General features: G+C 35.4%; 1 protein-coding gene across 1 annotated transcript in view; it reads right to left on the bottom strand.

Moving 5' to 3' along the window:
- Nucleotides 1–3,616: 3,616 nt before the first annotated feature.
- The window catches only part of Dbp73D (putative ATP-dependent RNA helicase Dbp73D), a 58,737-nt gene continuing 41,457 nt past the window's right edge, over nt 3,617–20,896 (bottom strand). Inside the window, exon 3 of the mRNA XM_090369937.1 lies at nt 3,617–5,875. Coding sequence (XP_090226063.1) covers nt 3,685–5,875 — 2,191 coding nt within the window. The 3' untranslated portion in view covers nt 3,617–3,684. The remainder of the gene's footprint in view (nt 5,876–20,896) is intronic.

The raw sequence follows: 20,896 nt of genomic DNA, 5'->3' as shown, positions 1-20,896 counted from the left end.
AGAAAATGGGTAGTTTAAATAAATTCAGTGAAGAAATTAGGCAGGCTATTAGAGGTGATATGGGAAGCTTTTTTTTTTTTGTTGATGCTGTATAAAGTTTGCTTTTCTTTATCATTTGCTACTACTAATACTTATTGTTGTTATTGGGTGGTTTTTTTTTTAGGAGCATTAGCAACTAAGGCCATATTGCTCCGGGGATATGCGGTGGTCATTCCCTGACCTTTCTGCATCCTCCGTATTTGGTGGATCCCGGGCTCGAACCCCGGTCTAATCGAGAAGCGTGTGCTATGCACTGCTGCTCCTGCCCACCTGGGTACAGAGGCGCCATACTACTAATACTAAATAATTGTGTAATGGGGCACTACAATTGAAAATTAAAAGTAAAACCCATTTGCCAATTACAAGCAGAGAAAATGCTTTTTTTATTATTATTGTATGTCCCAACCATTCCTTTGCAGAGTTGATAGTCAGCCAACCTCCTTGACTGATGCCATCCAATATTTTTTTAGTAAAAATAACAATGAATGTTTCTGCATCTAGCCCATCTTCTATAAATTCACCTTCAACACAATTCTTTCTCAAAAATTTATAAGTAATTTTATGTGATTTATACAGATCCATCATAGTGGGAAAGAAGTCTTTTAGTGACAATAGAAGACAGTAATGGTGTACTGTACTTAACAAACATTTCATATCCGTATATTCTTCAAGATTAATTAATTCCTGACATTTTCCATAATGAAATGTAAACAAAATAGTCAACAATCAAAGAAAACAATATTCTGCATTCTCCTTATTAGCAATGAAAAGAAGCCACTGACTTTTGCTATTTTTTATATACAGTAAACCCTCGATTTAGCAAACTGGACAAATAATAATACAGTAATGTACATATTAATCTCGACCATGTTATTTTTTTTAGGTTATACAAAACTTAAGTGTTATTATTAATTAAAAATTAATAATAATTACCTATTTCCATTATTGTTTTGAAAATTACCTACTTTTATTTTTATAATCAAATTCAGGAAATTGTTTTTTATTCTTCCTGAAAACTTGTTCAAATAGCTGTTTTCCCAGATTACAGGTAAGAGCAGGCGGTGACTTGCAAGCTGAATGTGACTCGGGACACTAAACTGCAGGTCTACCGACTCGCTTTGTTTTGGTCTCAGTCTACCTTAAGCTATCTTGCGGTCAGGTTGTATACAGAGTGTTTCTGTGATTTCTGAATTGTGACTTTATTTATTAAATAATTTTGAAATCCTTACAATTTAAAAAGGCATCAAGTGATAGAGGAGTTAATAGAAAACGTGTGAACTTAATGTGGCACAGAAATTAGAGCTAATTGAGAAATTAGAACAAGATGTCTCAGTAGCACGTGTGAAATTTAACCAGTTTCTGATATCCATAAATCAAAGGCCAAATTGCAACATAATTTTATATTGTACAGTACTATATATTATATTAAAGCTTTTTTCTTTCTTACATTAGTGGGACTGCAGCCTGACAGAGGAGAAGGCAGGAATGGGGAAAAGGATTTTATTAAATATTTATTTTATTCATTATAGTATAAATAGGCTTGTCGCACAAGAAAGTGCAACAAGCCTAGTCATACTATACCTTGGTGGTCCTCAGAACTGGAGGCTAAATTTTGCAACAATTCTCTTATATTTCAAAAAAATAAAAGGGAATCATGGAAAAATTATGTAGGAGTACAAGGAAGCCAGGATCCCTGGAATAATCCCTACAAAATGATGATGGATAAGCTCAAGATAGATAGTGTTTCATACCATTACCAATCTCAGTCTGATGGAAATGGAACACCTGAATGGCATAAGTCTGTTAATGAGAGAGGTTGCAAACTCACCAAGGAAAAGGTTAAATAAATAAATTTTCTTTTTTATACACCAGAATGGCTACACAGGGTCAGAGGAGTTTACATGAAAGATAAAGAATACAAGAATATCATCACACTATACATGAAGAAAGAATGAGAATACAGATGCATAAGAATTCTATTCTGAAAAATAACATAAAATTAATAAAAGCCGTGTTTAATTTTACATAGTGATGATGAGAATTCATTCACTATATCGTTGCTTGTTCTGTACTATTCATTTTCCCCCCATTTAATTGTATATGGATATAAATGTCATAATTTTATATGAATTGATAAAACAAGTTACTTTTGCATTATGCAGATGCTTATCTAAAATATATTTATCGGTGTATATATGGCAGCAATAATTAAAATGAACCTGCAGAAAAAATAAACTGATGAATAGAGAAAATGAGAATTATCAAAAAGCATATTTGAAAGATTACCAGCAGGAGCAGTATGTGGCTGAACATGTGCAAATAAAAGTGTTGAACTGATATAAAGAGTAGGTGCTCATGGCTTTCTTAATATTTATGTGGGTTTGCCATTAAAAGACAAGGTGCTACTAGTAAAAAGGTTTTACCCTTGATACCAAAATAACAGCAGGACACCAATAACCATTATGAGAATTTTGTTGGCAGCAGTTATGTGAAAGCATAAACAAGATAATGTCAATTTTCCTATTCAAAAAAATCTAACTGAATTTTTGAGATGATGTGTGTAAAAAAAATTTCTTTGTTAAGCAGCGTTTTTCATCTGGTGTTCCACAAGTATTGTCTAAATGCTTTCCATCAAGAATCAGCAGTTATCTACATTTCAATATTTTAATGCATTTTAAAATGAAAAGAAAACACTCGGTACATCTATGCTAAAATTCTCGTGATGTAATTAATTTGAATTATTTTGGTTCTAGTCATAAGTTTTTTTTTTTGTACTGAATGTGAAAAACAAAATAAAATTTATAGAGACTGCTGTATTAGTGTTCTTCCAATTTCTTAACCATTCCAAAATATTCCATTACTCAAAAAAAGGTCAAAAAACACTGTTGTAAAGCATTATCAGTTATTCTAGAGTGAAATGAATTGTGTTCAAAAGTCAGAGTGAAATAAACAGTATGGGTCTGGTGATCTCCATGCAACCAGAAAGAGGTTAACAAGGTCTGAAGTTTTCAGATGCTATGAGGAAAATAGTGAAGTTTGAAGAAACCAGTCTACTAGAACAAGAAGGCAATGTCAGTCCATCCCTGAATGAGGAACAACATACTGTTTAAGCCCTCTGCTAAGATTATACAACAAATAAATTCACAAGGTACTAACTCACTGTTTTTCCTCTATATCATTCCACAATTCATAGGGCTATGCAATAAATTCTATACATGTACTATTAAAATTAAGACTGACAGTGGTCTTCAGCAGTTCCTGCAACATTTGCACTTCCATTTCTAACACGAGTGGAAGTTGTCAATCGATGACCGCAGAATTCTTTTATAGCTGTATTTCGAGAAGGACAACATATGTCCATAGTTATCTTAACAGTTATCATATAGTCTCCTGGTTGTGATTTTTTGGAACTAAACTTTTTTTTTAATTATTATTATATTTTAAGTACTTATATCATACCTTCCGGATCAAGGCAAATGGAAAAAAAATTGCTCTAACACATTCAAACCAGAATTTATTTTTGCAGTTGTCATTTATCAATTTAATTTAAATTTGTTTGATTTAAATCCCTGTCCCAAAAAATCAAACTCAAGTATAGAATAGTACATAAGTTTTATTCAACCATGATTCTAGCCCACACGACTGCTAAATTTGCATTTTCTTTCTTCTTTCTTCACGTATAGTTTGGGATACTCTTTCTAAGGCACTTTTATACTGCTCCTGGAATGGCACAAGTTCTGAACTTGACACATTTAAAGGTTTAACTGTATTTTTGCCAGCTGATTTCAGCAACTTCTGGAATCTCCCAAGTTTATTTTTCTCTATTAGGGTAATTGAAATTCCAAATCTTCCAGCCCTTGCTGTACGACCTATTCTATGAATATATGTAGTTATGTATAATGGAGAATCATACAAAATAACACAATCGACATTATTGATATCCATTCCTCTAGCCATTGCATCTGAACAAACAAGGACATCCAACTTTCCAGCAGCAAACTTCTTCAAAACAATCTTTCTAGATACACTCTTAGACATGGATGAAATTTGTCTTACATTAATATTTCCCATTTCCTGTAGTAAGAGATAAAGCCTGTGTGTATTTTCTACTGTTGATACAAAACAAAGCACCCGCTTAAAACCTTTACTTATAATAAGATGCCATATAACTAAAGGCTTCACAGAACATTCACAAACTGTATAATATTCTTTAAGTCCCACTGGGGTTATATATTTACCCACAAATTCATCTGCTACTCCCAGCGCTTTGTTTTTTATATTCTGTTTTGTTTTAATACTGTTTCTAAACTTTTTAGTCCTAGCAATAGAGGTAAACAACTTGGGATGAAAGAGTGTCAGCCGTTGTAACTTTTCTGGATCTTGGGATAGTGTTGCAGAGTACAAAAGTTTTTGAAGAGGTTCTGCAACGTGGGAAAATGTACAGGCAGTAACTGGACCTGCAGGAAGTTTGAAATGCATTTGCTCACTAGAACATATACATCCATTTACTTCAATAGTAGAAGTATTAAATATGGCCTTTTCTACTTCTTTTAGCCAACCTTGCTGAATTTCTTCCATCATACGGTCAGCTTCATCTATTACTAAATATCTTAAATTCTGTAATGAAAATCCTTCTGTTCTATTAATATGATCAACTAACCTTCCAGGTGTAGCTACAATAATATCAGCAAGGCACTGAAAACCTCTAATTCCACACTTAATTAGACTAGACTGTTCATGAGAAAAGTCTTTTTGACCTGTCACTAAACAAACTTTTAGTGAAGTTCCTTTACAGTATGTCTCAAAAACTTTGAAAACCTGTAAGGCCAAATCCCGAACAGGTAACACAACAAGAGCCCTCACTGTACACACAACTCGACCCATAAGTGATTGGATAATGGGAAGAACAAATGCAAGGGTTTTACCACTCCCTGTTGGTGCAGATACACAAATATCATTTGGTCGACTATATAATGCTTTTGAGTTCATGCTTAACAAACAGGGTATCACTTCTGTTTGAACAGGAAAAAAGTTTTGGATGCCACAATCCTTTAATGTACAAATTAAATGATTATTAAAATGTGTAACTTCTTCAATTTTATCCACTTTGACAGTAAGATCAACATTAATAACTGTGGGATTTTCCAACCAATCTGGAAGAACTCTTGTAATGCTGTGCCTTTTGTGTTTCTGAATCTCATCAATTATTGTAAATCCCAGAGTTTGAATATCATGCCCTGAGTTTATTCCATTCAAAATGGGTTCATTTTTTACTTCATCAGTTATATCTTCAATTTCTGCATCAAATTCATTCTTCTTTGAAATCTTCCACTTTTCAAAGGGTGGTTTAGTATCACTAGTTTTTTCATTATTTGTAATAAATCCTTGATTTTCTAATTTATGCTTTTTAGGACTTGCTTCCACCAATTCACTATTCTCAACAACAGATTTTGCTACAGAAAATTCACTATAGAGCTCTAAACTGTCAGATTCAACTTTGTGTGCATTGTCACATAACAGAACTTTCTTTTTTTCTTTGGTTGATTTTTTTTTTTTTCTTTCTGAAGGTTTCTTTGATAAAGACTGTTTGGATTCTTCGTTGGTGCATGAAGAATTTATAGTTCCTTCATTTGAAATTTTCAAATTTGATCCATTTTGTTTGTCTACAACATTTGGCTCCTTATCTTCTTGGATACAGTCTTCATAAGAACTTACCCCTCTTGATATATTAAACTCAAGTTGGCGTGCCTTTGCAGATGCAAGAAGTAAATTTAAATTTTTGGTACGTTCATCCTCATCTGGCATCTTTTCCAATTCTGAATCATCTCCATAATACCTGCAATTATTTTAACACAAAATTACACAAAAATATTTATATTTAATATTACTTATTTTCTTATATAATCATATTAAAAATACCTTATTAATATTATGCTAAATTTTTAACTTTAAAATTGTCTCAAAAGCTCCAAAGTATTCATAATTAAAGATATTTACTGGATTTACATTTATCTTATTTCATTGTACCATGGATCCCAGTACAACAGGCCCATTTATACTTATTTTTAACTTTAATTCCAAGTTTCTTTCAAGTATAAAAGTTATTCTATTGTATTGAGAAAAAACATTTTCCTTGAATTTGGCATTCGAACAACCTATGAGGAAAACTGTTCTGTAGAATGAGTGTACTCACATTGTCATGATTCATACAGCTGTTCTTCAGTATTAATTATTGCTAAGCAACTGTCTGCTCACCTATGTGAGCAGGAAGTTGCTTAGTAGACTTTCAGTCCATACTTGGAAACTTTTAACAAATCCAAAAAACTTTTAATACAGATCCAGCTTTCAGCTGGAATGCAGCACAAGAATGGAGTTATGGAACATTTCTTTCAAATTAACTCATTTATGCCCAGAAATAATGAAGGTATTTGGAAACACTTGAAACTTTAATATATTATTAATTACAATGTAAATAGATCAAAAGTGGTGTTTAAAATTATTTTTTAAGCCTATTTATAAAATTAGAGCCCAAAATTTCTCGTTGTGCAAATGCAACGCTGGGCATACAGCACTGAACCTTTGTTGTATGAACACAACATTGAGCATACAGCATTGAACTTCTGTTGCATGAATGCAGTATTGAGCATACTGTGCCTACTCCAGAATTTTATATTGTTATCTACGATGGAAATGGAATAGAAAATAGAAATGAAAATGGATGTTTCATATTTTTACTGAACAAATAAGTGTATAAAACTAAAAATTGAAAAAATACAATAATCCTAATCCTGATTTTTATAGTATGCAACAGAACATTTCAAATTGCAAAGGAAACATTATACATTTCTTGAAAATATATATAGTTTGACTATGGCATTTCTTGCATCTCCGCCGTTTTTTTTTTTGGTTCACTTTCTACAATGTCAACTCACTTTGTTTTAGCATGTCTCTGTATTCATGGTACTTATACTCAACAGACATTGCTTTCCCAGATTTTTTGGTGGATTTTCATATCTCTTAAGCCAGCATTGCACAATTGACCTAGTAAAGGCTAGCATATCTTCCTCATATTCTCCTTCCCATTTTTAACAGAGACATTTATCATATAACAGAGAAAGTACCATTTCTTGCCACAAATTGCAATTCGGTTGTGTGAAATGTTTTTGTCCATCCTGTCAACCCCGCCCATATGCCTGTTGTACATACTGATTAAATGTGGAACAAATATTGTCACTTCTTTTTTCGGCTGCTGAGTATCACTCAGTTTTTTTTTCACAGGGAGCAATCTGTGCTGAGTGGCTGCAGTACACACTGTACCATTATTGTTCCATCTGGCAACCAGAATACTGGAATCTCTATCCAGAAAGCGCTCTTCGGTACCTCGTGGTAGCTTTTCAAATTGCTTATTGTCAATCAATGCGCATTTTTCTACTCTATTTCTTCATACAGTGCCAGTAGCACCATGATCTCTCTTTTGAATCTCGTCCAATAATGTAAGTGAAGTAAAAAAGTTGTCATAGTATAGTGAGAACTTTCTTCCCAGGTACTACATTTCAAGCATATCTAAAAAATCTAGGACTATTTTTCCAACCAGTCCATACTAATTCTTGTAGCCAACACAGTTTTCTGTTTGATATTTTCTTTAATATAAATCAATGGCAAATACATAGCCTAGAGAAGATGCAACACCCCATCCTTTATATCTCCATCGTATGGGCTTTCCGCGAATAAATTGCTTTGTGGGATACCATCCATAATACGTAATCATTAACTCATCAATGGATACATTTGACGGTCCAAGAGCTGTGCCACAAGAGAGAAAATTTTTATTCAAAATGTCCATAAATGGATGCACTTTGACAAACCTATCATCCTTGTATATTTTGGTATTATCCGCAGCGTGAAAATACTTCATTATCTCTTCAAATTTGTTTTGATGAATTGAATTCGCTACCAGTTCTAATACAACCTGTGTTGTGACACACTGCAGTATCCAAAAATTAATAACATCACAATTAAAATTTTCAACACAATTTCTGAGAGGTGACAATGCAAATACAGTAGACTCTTGATTTTCCAGGATACATGGTAAAAAAACAAATCCCGGATAATCGATTTCCCGGTTAATCTAAAAATACAAAAATTCCCCGACATATGTAAGAGATACGTTCCAGGACTTCTTACTTCGTAGAGTTTTACATAACTCGGGAATGACTAATAACATATTGCTACTATATTATTATTGACAAATCTGAATTCCGTGCGATACTTGTTAATGTTTGGCCATTTTGATACATCTTTATTATAATGATTCCTTAGAGATTTAACAGATGCGCAGTTTTCAAACTTTTGAATAATTCCAAGTTTTTGTTTAACTGAAAGCGCAACTCTTTTGCGCCCATCATTTTCGCGATTTCTAAACAAAAAAAAAAAAAAAAAAATTGTCCTTTTGCGCTGCAACAGAACACAACAATCAACACGACACGCTAAAACAAACTAAACATTTGGTCTCTCACTCTTTTTTTCTTTTTTTTTGAGTGGCGGATGTGAAGAGAGCGGGGATTGCAAGGTAATAGGTACACTAATCTCCCAATGATGACTTATGATGCCGTTTATTTACGACTTGCAAAATATCTTTATATGTATTCTAGTTATTACTTGAATTTTTTTTGATTTCTGGTTCATTTTTTTTCTTTTGATTTTTTTTATTTGGAGTCTTGAAGTGTCCCAGATAATCTGCTTCACAGTTAATCTGATCCCGGTTAATCGACTGTCTGCTGTACTTGGTTTCCTGCTTCAGCTGTTGGAATGAGTATAGAGAAGGGCAACAAGATTAGTGAATGGAACAAAGGGTTGCTCTTACAAAGAAAGGCTTAAGTTTTGCAAATTACAGTGTCTGGAGACTAGGCACCTGCGAGTTGATCTGATTGACGTGTATAAAGCCCTGAATGGTTTGAGCATGTTCAATGCTGATGGGATTCTTCCTCTTGCTCAGAATAATCACCTGAGAGGGAATAAATTCAAATTGAGGAAAGACAGTTGTAGGATAGATGTGCGGAAGTTTGCCTTTTGTCAGTGGGTAGTTTATTGGTGGAACAGACTTCCATCCTTTGTTGTGGAAGTTGATAGCCTAAATAAATTTAAGGCTGAGCTGGACAGGTATTTGAAAAGAACGGAGGAGTGAAATGGGACCGTGTTTTTTTTTTTTTTGGCTGATGCTGCAAAAGCTTGCTTTCTTGTATCATATGCCTCTACTAATGCTAATGCTAACATGGAGCCAGCATACTCAATGACTGAACAATAAAAAAGCTGCTAATCTTAAATTCATGTTTTAGAACACTTAATAATGTAATGTAATATCATTAAGTGTTCTAAAACATGAATTTAAGATTAGCAGCTTTTTTATTGTTCGGTCATTGAGTATGCTGGCTCCATGTTAGAAGCTAGCATACTCAATTAAAATGAGGCCTCCAGACATGTATACAGTACTTAAGATGTGGCCTGACTATTGCCTTCTTATTATTATTAGCCATATGGTGCAAGGAAGCCTGAGACTTATGCTGCACCAGGCAAAAAAAAAAAAAAAATTCTGAATCACACACACAGAGAAAGGGGGCTGCACAATTACCCGCAGGTCCTTTTCATTCTCTACCACTGTCCATGTAGTACCTCTCAGACCATCTGCTCATCTTTTCTAGATCCTGTTGCAACAGCACACAACCCTACCAAAGGACTCCACAAATAATATTAGTCCACGATGATCAGTATCCATTGATTACCACTCTGTCTTCTCCCACTCAACCATCCCTTTATCAACAGCAGCAGTTTGCCTCCAGTGCCACACTGACCCAATTGGTTTAGCAGTCTTCCATGTGCAACAGTATCAAAAGCCTTTCTAAGACCAAATATCCAGTTCCTTTGTGACCACATCATAGTATCCAGGCAAGACTTTCCCTTAACAAAACCATGCTGTGTCCGAGCTATAACTGAAGTCTTGTCTAGATTATCCTGCAGTGCTTCTTTAACCAGTGCTTCCATCAATTTTCCTGAAACAAAAGTTAAACTACCAGGTCTATAATTACTTGTAGTAGTAGTAGCAGCACGTGATGGAAGAAAGCAAGTGGAGGAGCTTATGCAGCATCAGCCAAAAAAAAAAAAAAAAATCACACCATTCCCTCCAAATGCCTGTCCAGTTCCTCCTTAAATTTATTCAGCATATCAACTTCCACAACGACAGATGGAAGTTTGTTCCAGCAATTAACCACCCGCTGGCTAAAGGCAAATTTCCGCACATCTATTCTACATCTGTCCTTTGTGTCGCCCTTTGATCCTCATTTGTGAATTGGGGTTACATTTGCACATCTCCAGTCCATGGGTACCTCCCCTGAGTCCAAGGAAGCTCTCATAATTATGGCTCAGGGTTTGCTTACTTCTTTTGCTGCCTCCTTTAATATAACTGGATAGACCCCATCCAACCCAGGTGCCTTTTTTATGTTTATCTTCAACAATTTCTCCTCCACTTTACTCTCAGTTATGACAAAATCATCTAGCTCACTGCCAGAGTTTAATTCACCTCTGGCATTCCCCTCCCTGAATAACTCCTCATGTGTGAATGTAGATGCAAAATACTCGTTTAGTTTGTTAGCCACCTGAGCAGGTTCATCAACAGTTGAACCATCAATATCCAGTGGACCAATCTGAATCATCCCTTTCCTTCTAGAGTTTACATAGGTAAAGAACTCTTTTGCTGTTTTTCTTTGCATCCTTTGCCAAAGATTTCTCATAATCTGCCTTTGCCTGCTTGATCTCCTTTGTGACTTGGTTACAGACCAGCTTATATCTATCATAGGCTTCCATGTCACCCATTAATTTATGTGTCCCATGCATTTTTCTTCGCTGCCATATGTCTCATTAGTTCATCTGACATCCATTTAGGCCTAAACCTTGAACAATATTTCTTAGTTGGTATGTAAAGCCTAGTAGCTTCCAAGATAAATTCTTTCAATACTTCCCATTTTGAATTTGCTGTTGGTAACATCATAAGTTGGTCCCACTGTATAGAATTTAAATACGGTCTCAGACCACCATAGTCCGCCTTTACGAAAGCAAAAGCCCTTCCCTTTACCCATGATGGTAGTTACCTCTTTGAGTAAATCCCACTTCAGCACACTGTGATCACTGCCACCTAGTGGTTCCTTTATCTCCAGATTCTTAATGCATGAAAAATCACTACTGATATTCAGATCAAGAGTATTACTCCCATTAGTTGCCTCCCGAACATGCTGCTGTAGAAAACAATCATCCAATAAATCCACAAAAGCCTTGCTAATGTGTGAGTGACCAGCCCCCAAATTCCAGTCAATATCTGGGAAATTAAAATCTCCCATTATAAGACTCTGATTTACTGGCCCACTCTATTTCCCTGTACAGTTTCTTATTATACTCATCAGAGTCATTAGGCCTATAGCACACTCCTACTCTCAATTTTGATTTCCCGATGCTTATGTCACATCAAACTGACTCGACACTGCACTGTCCAGCGATGTCGACTGGCTTCACTTCCTTGGATTTTATGTATTTCTTAGCTAATAGCATAACCCTCCTCCCTTCCTGTACACATTGTACTCCCTAAATTCCAGTTCTGTATTCCTTATATCTGTGTGACACCACTTCTCTGATATCCCAACAATATCTGCCTTTGATGTTTGGAGCAATACCTCAAATTTATTTACCAAACTCCTAGCATTGGTGTACACGCAAGTATACATGCACCTGTTCCTATTCTTAGCTACCCTAACACAATCCATGTGTTTACTTGTACAGCAATGACTGCTAGCAGTCTCTGAAATACCCTGCATCTTGTTCTCCAAGCTGCTGCTCATTCCAATAGAAGCAGTGCAAGAATCACTTTCACCTCTGCCAGTGGCTACTGTTAATCTATTAGTCCTTGCATTCCTCCTAGCTAGCAGTTTTATGACCCACCTAACACTGCCTCGATAGCATCAGCGAATATACTTGCACCCTTTCTATTTAAGTGTATCCCATCCCTGTAGAAGCAGTCTCTCCTGTTAACAAGTACAGACCAGGCTGAAAAAAATTCTACCCCTTGAGCCTTGCACAATCCCTCCAGGGCCAAACTGATCGACAAGGCTCTCATCATATACTCCCTCCTATTGTGTCTGGGCAGAATTGCAGAACTTTCAAATTCAACCCTAATTCACGGCTTTTTTTTTTTTTTTTTTTTTTTTTCAATTTGTTAAGTAATTCCACCGGCTTTTACTCTTAATATCATAGTGTCTCACAGTGCTGATGCTTCGCTTGCAACAGATGTTTAAATTTATTGCCATCATCAAATACATCAAGCACATTAATTTTTCCATTCTCATTTCTTTCAGGTTTCACTCACTGAGCAGAGAAATTGGCACATGCTGGCATTAAAAAAAAATGTTATAAAAACATCTAAAGTGTGCCGGGAAGGGGTGTATTTTAAAGAATTAATTAAAATTATATAATTTCAAAATCAAAAATGGCTTTCTCACAGTTGTGTTCATAATAGATTGAAAATAATATTTACAGTAGAACTTCAATTATCCATCAGGGTATGGGACCGAGACCATGACAGATAATAGAATATGTACATTAAACATATTAAAAATACAATAGACCGGGTCATCTAACTTGTTTATTTTATTACATAGTACATAACCTCATTAAATTTAATTTAACTTGAATTATTATTTATTTTTTACTGGGTCATCAAAAAAACCACAGTACAAATATATACATACATACCTATTTTTAATATTTTGACTTACATTGGTCTAGTAATGTCATAAAAAGTTTAAAAGAAAACAATATTACATACAACACTGTTCTAATGTCAAAGAAATTTAAAAGAAAACAATACAGTAAACCCCCGCTATTCGTGGGGGTTACGTTCCTGAGAAATGCCGCGAATACTGAGTTATGGCTCCCATAGTAATAAAGGGGTTCCGTTCCAAAGTATGAAATATATAAGAAAAACTAGTCTAAAATTTTGTCTATGTATGTATTATATGTACCTTCATAATATGACTATGTACATAGACAGTACATAGTGAAATGCAAGCATAAGGCATCGAAATGAAAATAAGAAACAATTTAATATTAAATGTAATATTTATTAGAAATTTCAAACAAATCTTTCAATCCAGCGGCTTTGCTATAGCTAAAAAACTTATCCCGCCAGTGCTATCACCAGTTTCGCTAAAATGTTGATAAAGGAGTTTTGCCTTTTCATGAATGATGTGATGAGTGAACTTAATGGAATTTTATTTTGAGTTCAGTCTTCTATCCACAGATTTAAAGCCTTTTCCGTTTTTTCTAATTTAACATCACGAATTACAGAGCAAATTTTTGAAGCAATTAGCGCGTTTTCACGGACACTATGACGGATTTTTTCTTCCGATTTCTTGATTGATCATACCGTTGACTCATTGATTTTATAATGTTTTGCCACTGAGGAGACACTTTCACCATTAGAAATTTTGTCTAATAACTCAATTTTATTTGCTAATGTCATCACTTTTGATCTTTTCACATTTCCCTTGTTATTCGTAGCCATATTTTTGTACGGGTTAGAAAGAACTTGTCCACAATAAAGTCACTTTCTTCCGTTAAAACACTCGAAAAAGTCTGTTTTACACTGCAAAACGGTAGATTTATCACTTTTGTAAGCATATAAATCAAAAGCAAACAACGAAACCTTCCATGACAAGCGCATAACACAACAAGGATTAGTGAGACAACATCCACGTTCGCGATTTTGTCACCCCTCTCCCCCCACCCAATGAGCGCTGTTTTGACCGGAAAAGATAATTTTAGCCACACCCATGTTTTTTTATGGCAGAAAAAGTTCACGGCGCTTTAAAATTCACATTTTTTTAGGTTCCATTTTATATTAAATCAGCGACTGCAAAACCGCGAATAGCGGGGTTTTACTGTATTACATACAACTAGGGCCGGCCTGAGCTATGAGTGCGCCGAGCAGTTGCCCGGGGCACATGACATTGGGGGTGTCGAAGGTTTGAGAGGGCGCATATGCTTAGTGGGAGGGGGGAAAATGAAAGATGTGGAGGCCCTTTCTTTCTATATAATGCAGTAAACATTCGAAAATGCATCAGCCACGTGGCATACGTCCGATGCAAAGGCCCTCCGCCTTTCAAAGATTTTAGCGAAAATGGATAGAGAATCCGGGAATACCAGACTAACCAGAAATTTTCTCTCACACCCCTTAGAGCTAGACTGAGTTTGCAAAACAATGGCAGCTCCCTTGAATGGGGCGCTTTTATTGTCTCTTCCAGGCGCTATCCTGAAAGACGTATCAGGGTAGAGTCTAATATATATGTTTTGAGAAAAACATATGTCAATCCTTCCATTTGTATCTCAACCTATTTGTAGCCACAAGGATTTTATTTTTCAAGTATCATAACTACGAACTACAGTTTATTGCTCCCTTTTGGTCCGTTGTTGCATTTCTATTTACATTTTTCTGAATCATGTCATCAGAACAATTCATGCAAATAAAAGAATATAATGATACGTGGGGATTTTTGTTCAATATTAAAAAAAAAAATGTAAACCATGATGATCTATTGAAAAGGTGTAACACACTTGAAATTCAATTAAGTGATAAAAGTGAGTGTGATGTAAATGGTGAAGATTTGTGTCCGGAAATTGAGACACTGATAAGGTACCTGATAAATACTTAAGCATTTTGAAATTTATAAATAACAATCAATTACATTTCCAAATGTATGGATAGCACTGAGAGTTATACTGACAATTCCACTAACTGTAGCAAGTGAGGAAAGGAGTTTAGCAAATTAAAACTAATTAAAACATATTTGTGATCATCGATGTCGCAGGCAAAATTAAATTCATTAGCAATACTATTAATTGAAAATGATGTGGCTGCAAATTTGGATTTTACCAATGTCATTAATAAATTTTCTGATATAAAATCAAGGAAAGGAATGCATTAAAGGAATTTCATTTGGCACTCGATAAAAATATGACATTTGGTGCTAATAACAAAAACTTTTTCTTAAATTTTTGTTTTGTATTTTTAAATAGCTTTGATATAACTTGTAATGTAATGTAAAATCTATATTTATTCTGTAAGCATCTGCTATTAAGTATTGTCAGGTGTCGGTCTGTCTCCAAATCCTTTCACTTCCAGATGGGATACCGATTTGAAATTTGGTATAATTATAGGTGATTGGTTACAATCCTATATGCTGCATCCATTTCTTTTACATGAATGGCTAAAATTTAATTATAGAAACTATTATTATTATATAAATTTAAGGCAAGCATAACTGCAACCTGCTGCTGCTAGTTTGATAAATGAACTTATAAAAAATTGACTCTTTTGTAAAAAATTTTATTGTTAATATTTTAATATGATAATTAAAACACTATAACTATTCTGGTTGTCTTTTTTTTTGTGTTTACATTTGTCTTTTTAACTTTTCTCTAGCAAAAATAAAAATATTAACTCAATAAAAACACCTTAAATTTTTTCTATCTGGAAGGGGGCACAGGGATGCCTCCCCACCCGGGGTGCAAATATACCTCGAGCCGGTCCTGCATACAACATTGTTCTAATGTCAAAGAAATTTAAAAAGAAACAATATTACATAATTAAATTTCTTTTCTAAAAAAGAAAGTCAATTTCTTTTGTTTCTTTATCCCTCGAGTCTTTTGGGAGGCAACGTTACAAATTTTATGCAAAAGTAAAACTTGCGTAGCATCTGCTTCTTCTTGTACCTCGAACCACTCAATGCACTTTGACAACGTATTTTCAGAATCATCTGAAATTGTCATCAGTCTTTACACAATTTCATCGTTGTTAAAATTTCGCACCTGACGTCCATTTTGTCCATATCAAGCCAATCATTTACTTCCTCCATCGCAATAATTTTATCAGTTGAATATATTTCTGGCCACAACTTATTCCAGCTTCTTTGTATTGTTTGAACTGGAACATCATTCCAGGCATCAGTGACATCAAAAATAGCATCTTTTATAGTGCTTCCATCTTTTACAGCATTTCCAAAACTCTATCACATCTAATTTATTTTCTGCCGAAACAAGTTTTTGAAGAAACATTTTGTGATAACGACATTTCATACTGCCAATCATGCCTTGGTCCATCAGTAGCATTGCATATTGTGGTAATCATGGCAAAATATCATGCCATCATCGCTTTTTAAATCACATACGTGTATGGGATGAGGTGGTGCATTGTCCTTCAGTAGCATTGCATATTGTGGTAAACCTTTTTAATGCCAAATGTGATTTTACACATGGTACAAATATTTTATGAAACCAATCATGAAATATATCTTGGTTCGTCCACGTGTTGTTTTGTGAGAAATATTTAACTGGCAAAGCATGTAAATTAATATTTTTAAATGATCTAGGCTTTTTTCGTTTTCCTAATGACAACTGTTGTTATTTGTTATTTGTTTTTTTTAGGACCATTAGCAACTAAGGTCATATTGCTCCAGGAATATGCGGTGGTCATTACCTGACCTTTCCACATCCTCCATATTTGGTGGTGACGGGCTCGAACCCCGGTCTAATCAAGAAGCATGTGCTACGCACTGCTGCTCCTTCCCACCTGGCTACGGAGGCGCCTCCCAATGACAACCAAAGGCAATTTATGACTACTGCTGGCATTAGCACATACAATTATAGTGATGCGATCTTTATGCATCTTATATCCCAGTGCCATATGTCCAATCATTGGGGCCAGTGTCTTTTGAGGTAGTGCTTTCCAGTTAAGACCAGTCTCATTGCAGTGGTCTATTTGGTCTTTAACCAAACTTTGATCAGCTATTTCCTTCTGTAGTTTTTCATGATAAGCAGAAATTGCTGCTCATGGCTCATCCATGTGTTGTTTTGTGAGAAATATTTAACTGACAAAGCATTTAAATTAATATTTTAAATTTCCTTCTGTAATTTTTCATGATAAACAGAAATTGCAGCGCTATCTGCACTTAGCTTCTCACCCTGGATTGACAATTGTCGAATACCATGGCAAAATGTAAATTTGCCCAACCATCCGATGCTAGCTTTGAATGAAGGGTCTCTGCCTAGTTTTTTATTGATTTCAATGGCTTTTTCAATTATAATAGGTCGAGACAATGGAATTCCTTGGCTACATTTTTGAACAAACCATTGAAACATTGCCGTATCCAACTGTTCATTTTTAGCAAGCTTCATTGTTTTACGACTTTTAACATTAATGTCAATGGTTTCCATTTTCAACACTTTTTCAATTTTGTCTGCATCATGCTTTATATCATTTACTGTTGTTCTTCCTATTCCATAAACTGAAGCTATACTTGTAGCACTTTCACCTTTTCTTAGACGATTGATTATTTCAATTTTTTGTGATAATCCCAACACTACTCGCTTATATTTCTGTCATTTCAATGGGTTTATTAAATAAAAATTATTAAAATACGAAACAAGAGGTTAAAGTACAACTGTATACAGTGAGCTGTAAACAAAGACTGAGTGACACATGGCTCCAATATCACAATGCATTACGGCATAGTGGGATTAAGTGACGGTTAACAGAGACTGACAGTAAATAGGGCAACGGACAATCGAAGTTATACTGTACTTAAAAAGGTGAACAATTCTGAGTTATTTCATGCCTTTATTACAAACATAATAATGGTAAAAAATATCCATCAGTTTGCCTGCTAAATGGCAGGAGTAGCAGTGCGTAGCACACACGCTTCTTGATCAGACCGGGTTCGAGCCCGTGACCACCAAATATGGAGAATGCGGAAAGATCAGGGAATGACCACCGCATACCCCAGGGGCTCACACCTGGTGAGTATGGGCTCGGCACACCCAGGGTCCCGAGCTGGATATCATCATTCTTCTCTTTCTTGGTGATTTCCTTCTACTTCTCTCTCTCTCTCTCTCTCTCTCTCTCTGGGTCCTAAGGTAAATTAATTTTTTTTTTTTTTTTTTTTGGCTGGTGTAAGCCTCAGGCTTCCTTGCACCATATGGCTAATAATAATAATAATAATAATAATAATATCCCAGGAGCAATATGGCCTTAGTTGCTAATGCTCCTAAAAACCAAATAACAAACAACAAGCCTGCTAAATGCTCTATTGTTAACATGCTCAATACAGAGTTAATGAAAATATATCCAGTTTTTTGGATGACTTCTCTTTTATTATTATTGCTTACAAGAGTATTGAGGACAAGACAGAGAATTTTCAGCTCCAAGAACAATAAGTTTTTGAAAAATTTTGCCATTTTATTGACAATATTGTCATATTAAATTGTACTCTATAAGTAGCTTTACAGTCCTAGTACTGCTCTTATTTTATTTTTAATTTAGCTAGAGATTTTGTACATTACTACTTAATACACGTCGAACCTTTATATAGTCCAAATCTTGCCACCATTGTTATAGTTGTTATAGTGAGTTGTAGGTAGAGCAAGTTTAGTTAAGTTATGATGCAATACTTATACCACTATTGTATCAGTGTTTTTGCATGAATAGTAGGAATTTAATTATGATAAGTAGCTCATTGGGCATATATCTTTTTCTGTTTAGCTAAGGATATAACTAATTTAACATTGTGATTGTTATGGTATAGCATAATGCATATCTCAAACTCTACAGTGTAAAGTATAATTTTAAACTAGATACAGTAATACTCTATTTAGGAATTATTCATAGATAGAGTAATTCTTAGATGGAGTATTACTCTATCTAATCACTGAATAATTAGGAATTATTAGCTTAGTGTTAAATTGAAGTTTATGACTGTCAATTAATCAATTAAATTGTATTTAAACAGAATTCATGCCCCAGACAAGAGCAGCAAAGCAACGAGCACAAAGTAGCTTGAGTGCTGTAGCTTGGGGGAGAACCAAAAAGGAAGATTCTCCAATGCATCACAAACCAAAAAAAAGGTGCAACTTGTGAAATGTTTGCAAACATTCCTGGAACAGGACATGCCTTTCTGTGTGCTAAATGCAGGGAGCTCTAAGAAATTATCACCAACTTGGCATTCTGATGGGCATCTATGAAAGTATGAACAGTAGGGTAGATGCTCTCAAAGGAATTAAAATGGGGTGGCTCATCAAGCTCTCAGCTGCCCAACTCAATGCCAGAGCTCACTACTGTGCTGTTGTTGTTGTTTAGGGGTTTTACGGTGCAAGGACAGCAAAGGCCATAATGCGCCTAACTATGGTAATGTTAAATCTTGAATAGCATCTGTATAGATGCTATTCAAGTTTATATCGTGTTGTATAGTTTTATATGTTTGAGGAAATCAAAAATTTTGGTCACATGTGGTGTGTCTCCTAGTAGATCAGAAATGCTGAGAGAGGTGTTCGTCGTGGGAAATGAGATAAACATAGCTTATCGCTGAATACTGTACTTGGGACAATCAATAAGTAGATGGTGGACAGCGAGCTGAGTGTTGCAGTTTGTACACAGTGGTGGGTCAGTGGCTGCAAGCAAATAAAGATGTGTCAGGTGTGTGTGGCCTATCCTTAATCGGGTTAATACAACTTCTTCATGTCGGTTCTCACGGATACTAGATCTCCATGGTTTTAGATATTTTTTTATGCCAAGTAGCTTATTGTTTGCTTGATTCTGCCAGATATGTTGCCATCGTTCAAGGCATCGTTTATTTATAATGTACTTATAGTCAGATGCAGGTGTAGTGAAGGATTGGTCTATAGGATCAGTAGCAGTTTTGGCAGCTAGATCGGCCTGTTCGTTTCCAGAAATGCCAGCGTGACCAGGGATACAACATAACAGAACCTGTTGTTTCTTCTGGTTTAACTTGGTCAGTGTATTCCAGATCTGTCTAAGTAAGGGGTTATAATTTTTTTTTTTGTATTGTGTTGTATAGCTTGGATAGCACTAATGGAGTCGGTATAAATAACACTGTGCAGTCTAGTTCTTAAGAGTGTGTAGTTTAAGGCTATGTGGATAGCACAAAGTTCTGCAGTATAGCTGCTACATTCACTGGGGAGTTTTGTGGACAAAGTGATGTTAGGAAATACTGCTGCTGCACCAACATGCTTTTCAGTTTTAGATCCATCTGTGTAGATCGGTGTGTATTGGCTGTGCTGGGTTCTCAGTGTGGCATGTATTTGTAGGAAGTTCTGTTGGGACATGGTGTGTTTTCCCCAGGCTGTGAATGAAAAGTTTATGATATATCCATGGCGGGACTGCATGAGAGGCAGTAGGCTGTATCTTACTCAGGTCAATTTGCCAGTCAGCTTGTAGTGAGCGAAGACGTATTCCAGTTGGTGGGTTTATTGATGGGTAACCTCTATAAAGGTTTTGCCATTTAGGACAGAAAACACCGTTCCAAGTGGGGTGGTTTGGATGCCCTTTGAGTTTTGCGGCATAATTTAATAAAAGCATTTGTCTGCGTAGCTGTAACGGTGTTTCATGCGCTTCGGTATATAGGCTCTGAACCGGTGATGTACGGTACGCCCCAGTGCAAGACGAAGAGCGCTGTGGTGTACAGGATCAAGCCAACGTAAAGCACTTGGTCTAGCAGAGCTATATATGACAGAACCATAATCCAGACGTGACCGTATTAGAGCACGGTAGAGATTTAGCAGCGTGTAACGGTCAGCTCGTCACGTTGTGCCCGATAGAACTCTTAAAATGTTAAGCTTTTTAAGACAGTTAATCCGGAGCGTTTTTATATGATCAAGGAAAGTGAGTTTTTGGTCAAATATCACACCCAGAAAGCGGACACTAGGGACCACTGGTACGACCTGATTTTCTAGTCTAAGTTCCGGATGT

This window comes from Mastigoproctus giganteus, chromosome 3 (assembly GCF_048544385.1).
Source record: "Mastigoproctus giganteus isolate SK-2022 chromosome 3, ASM4854438v1, whole genome shotgun sequence".
NCBI classification, from domain to species: domain Eukaryota; kingdom Metazoa; phylum Arthropoda; class Arachnida; order Uropygi; family Thelyphonidae; genus Mastigoproctus; species Mastigoproctus giganteus.
The sequence above is the reverse complement of the archived record's forward strand: the minus strand, read 5'-3'. Positions and strand labels throughout refer to the sequence as shown.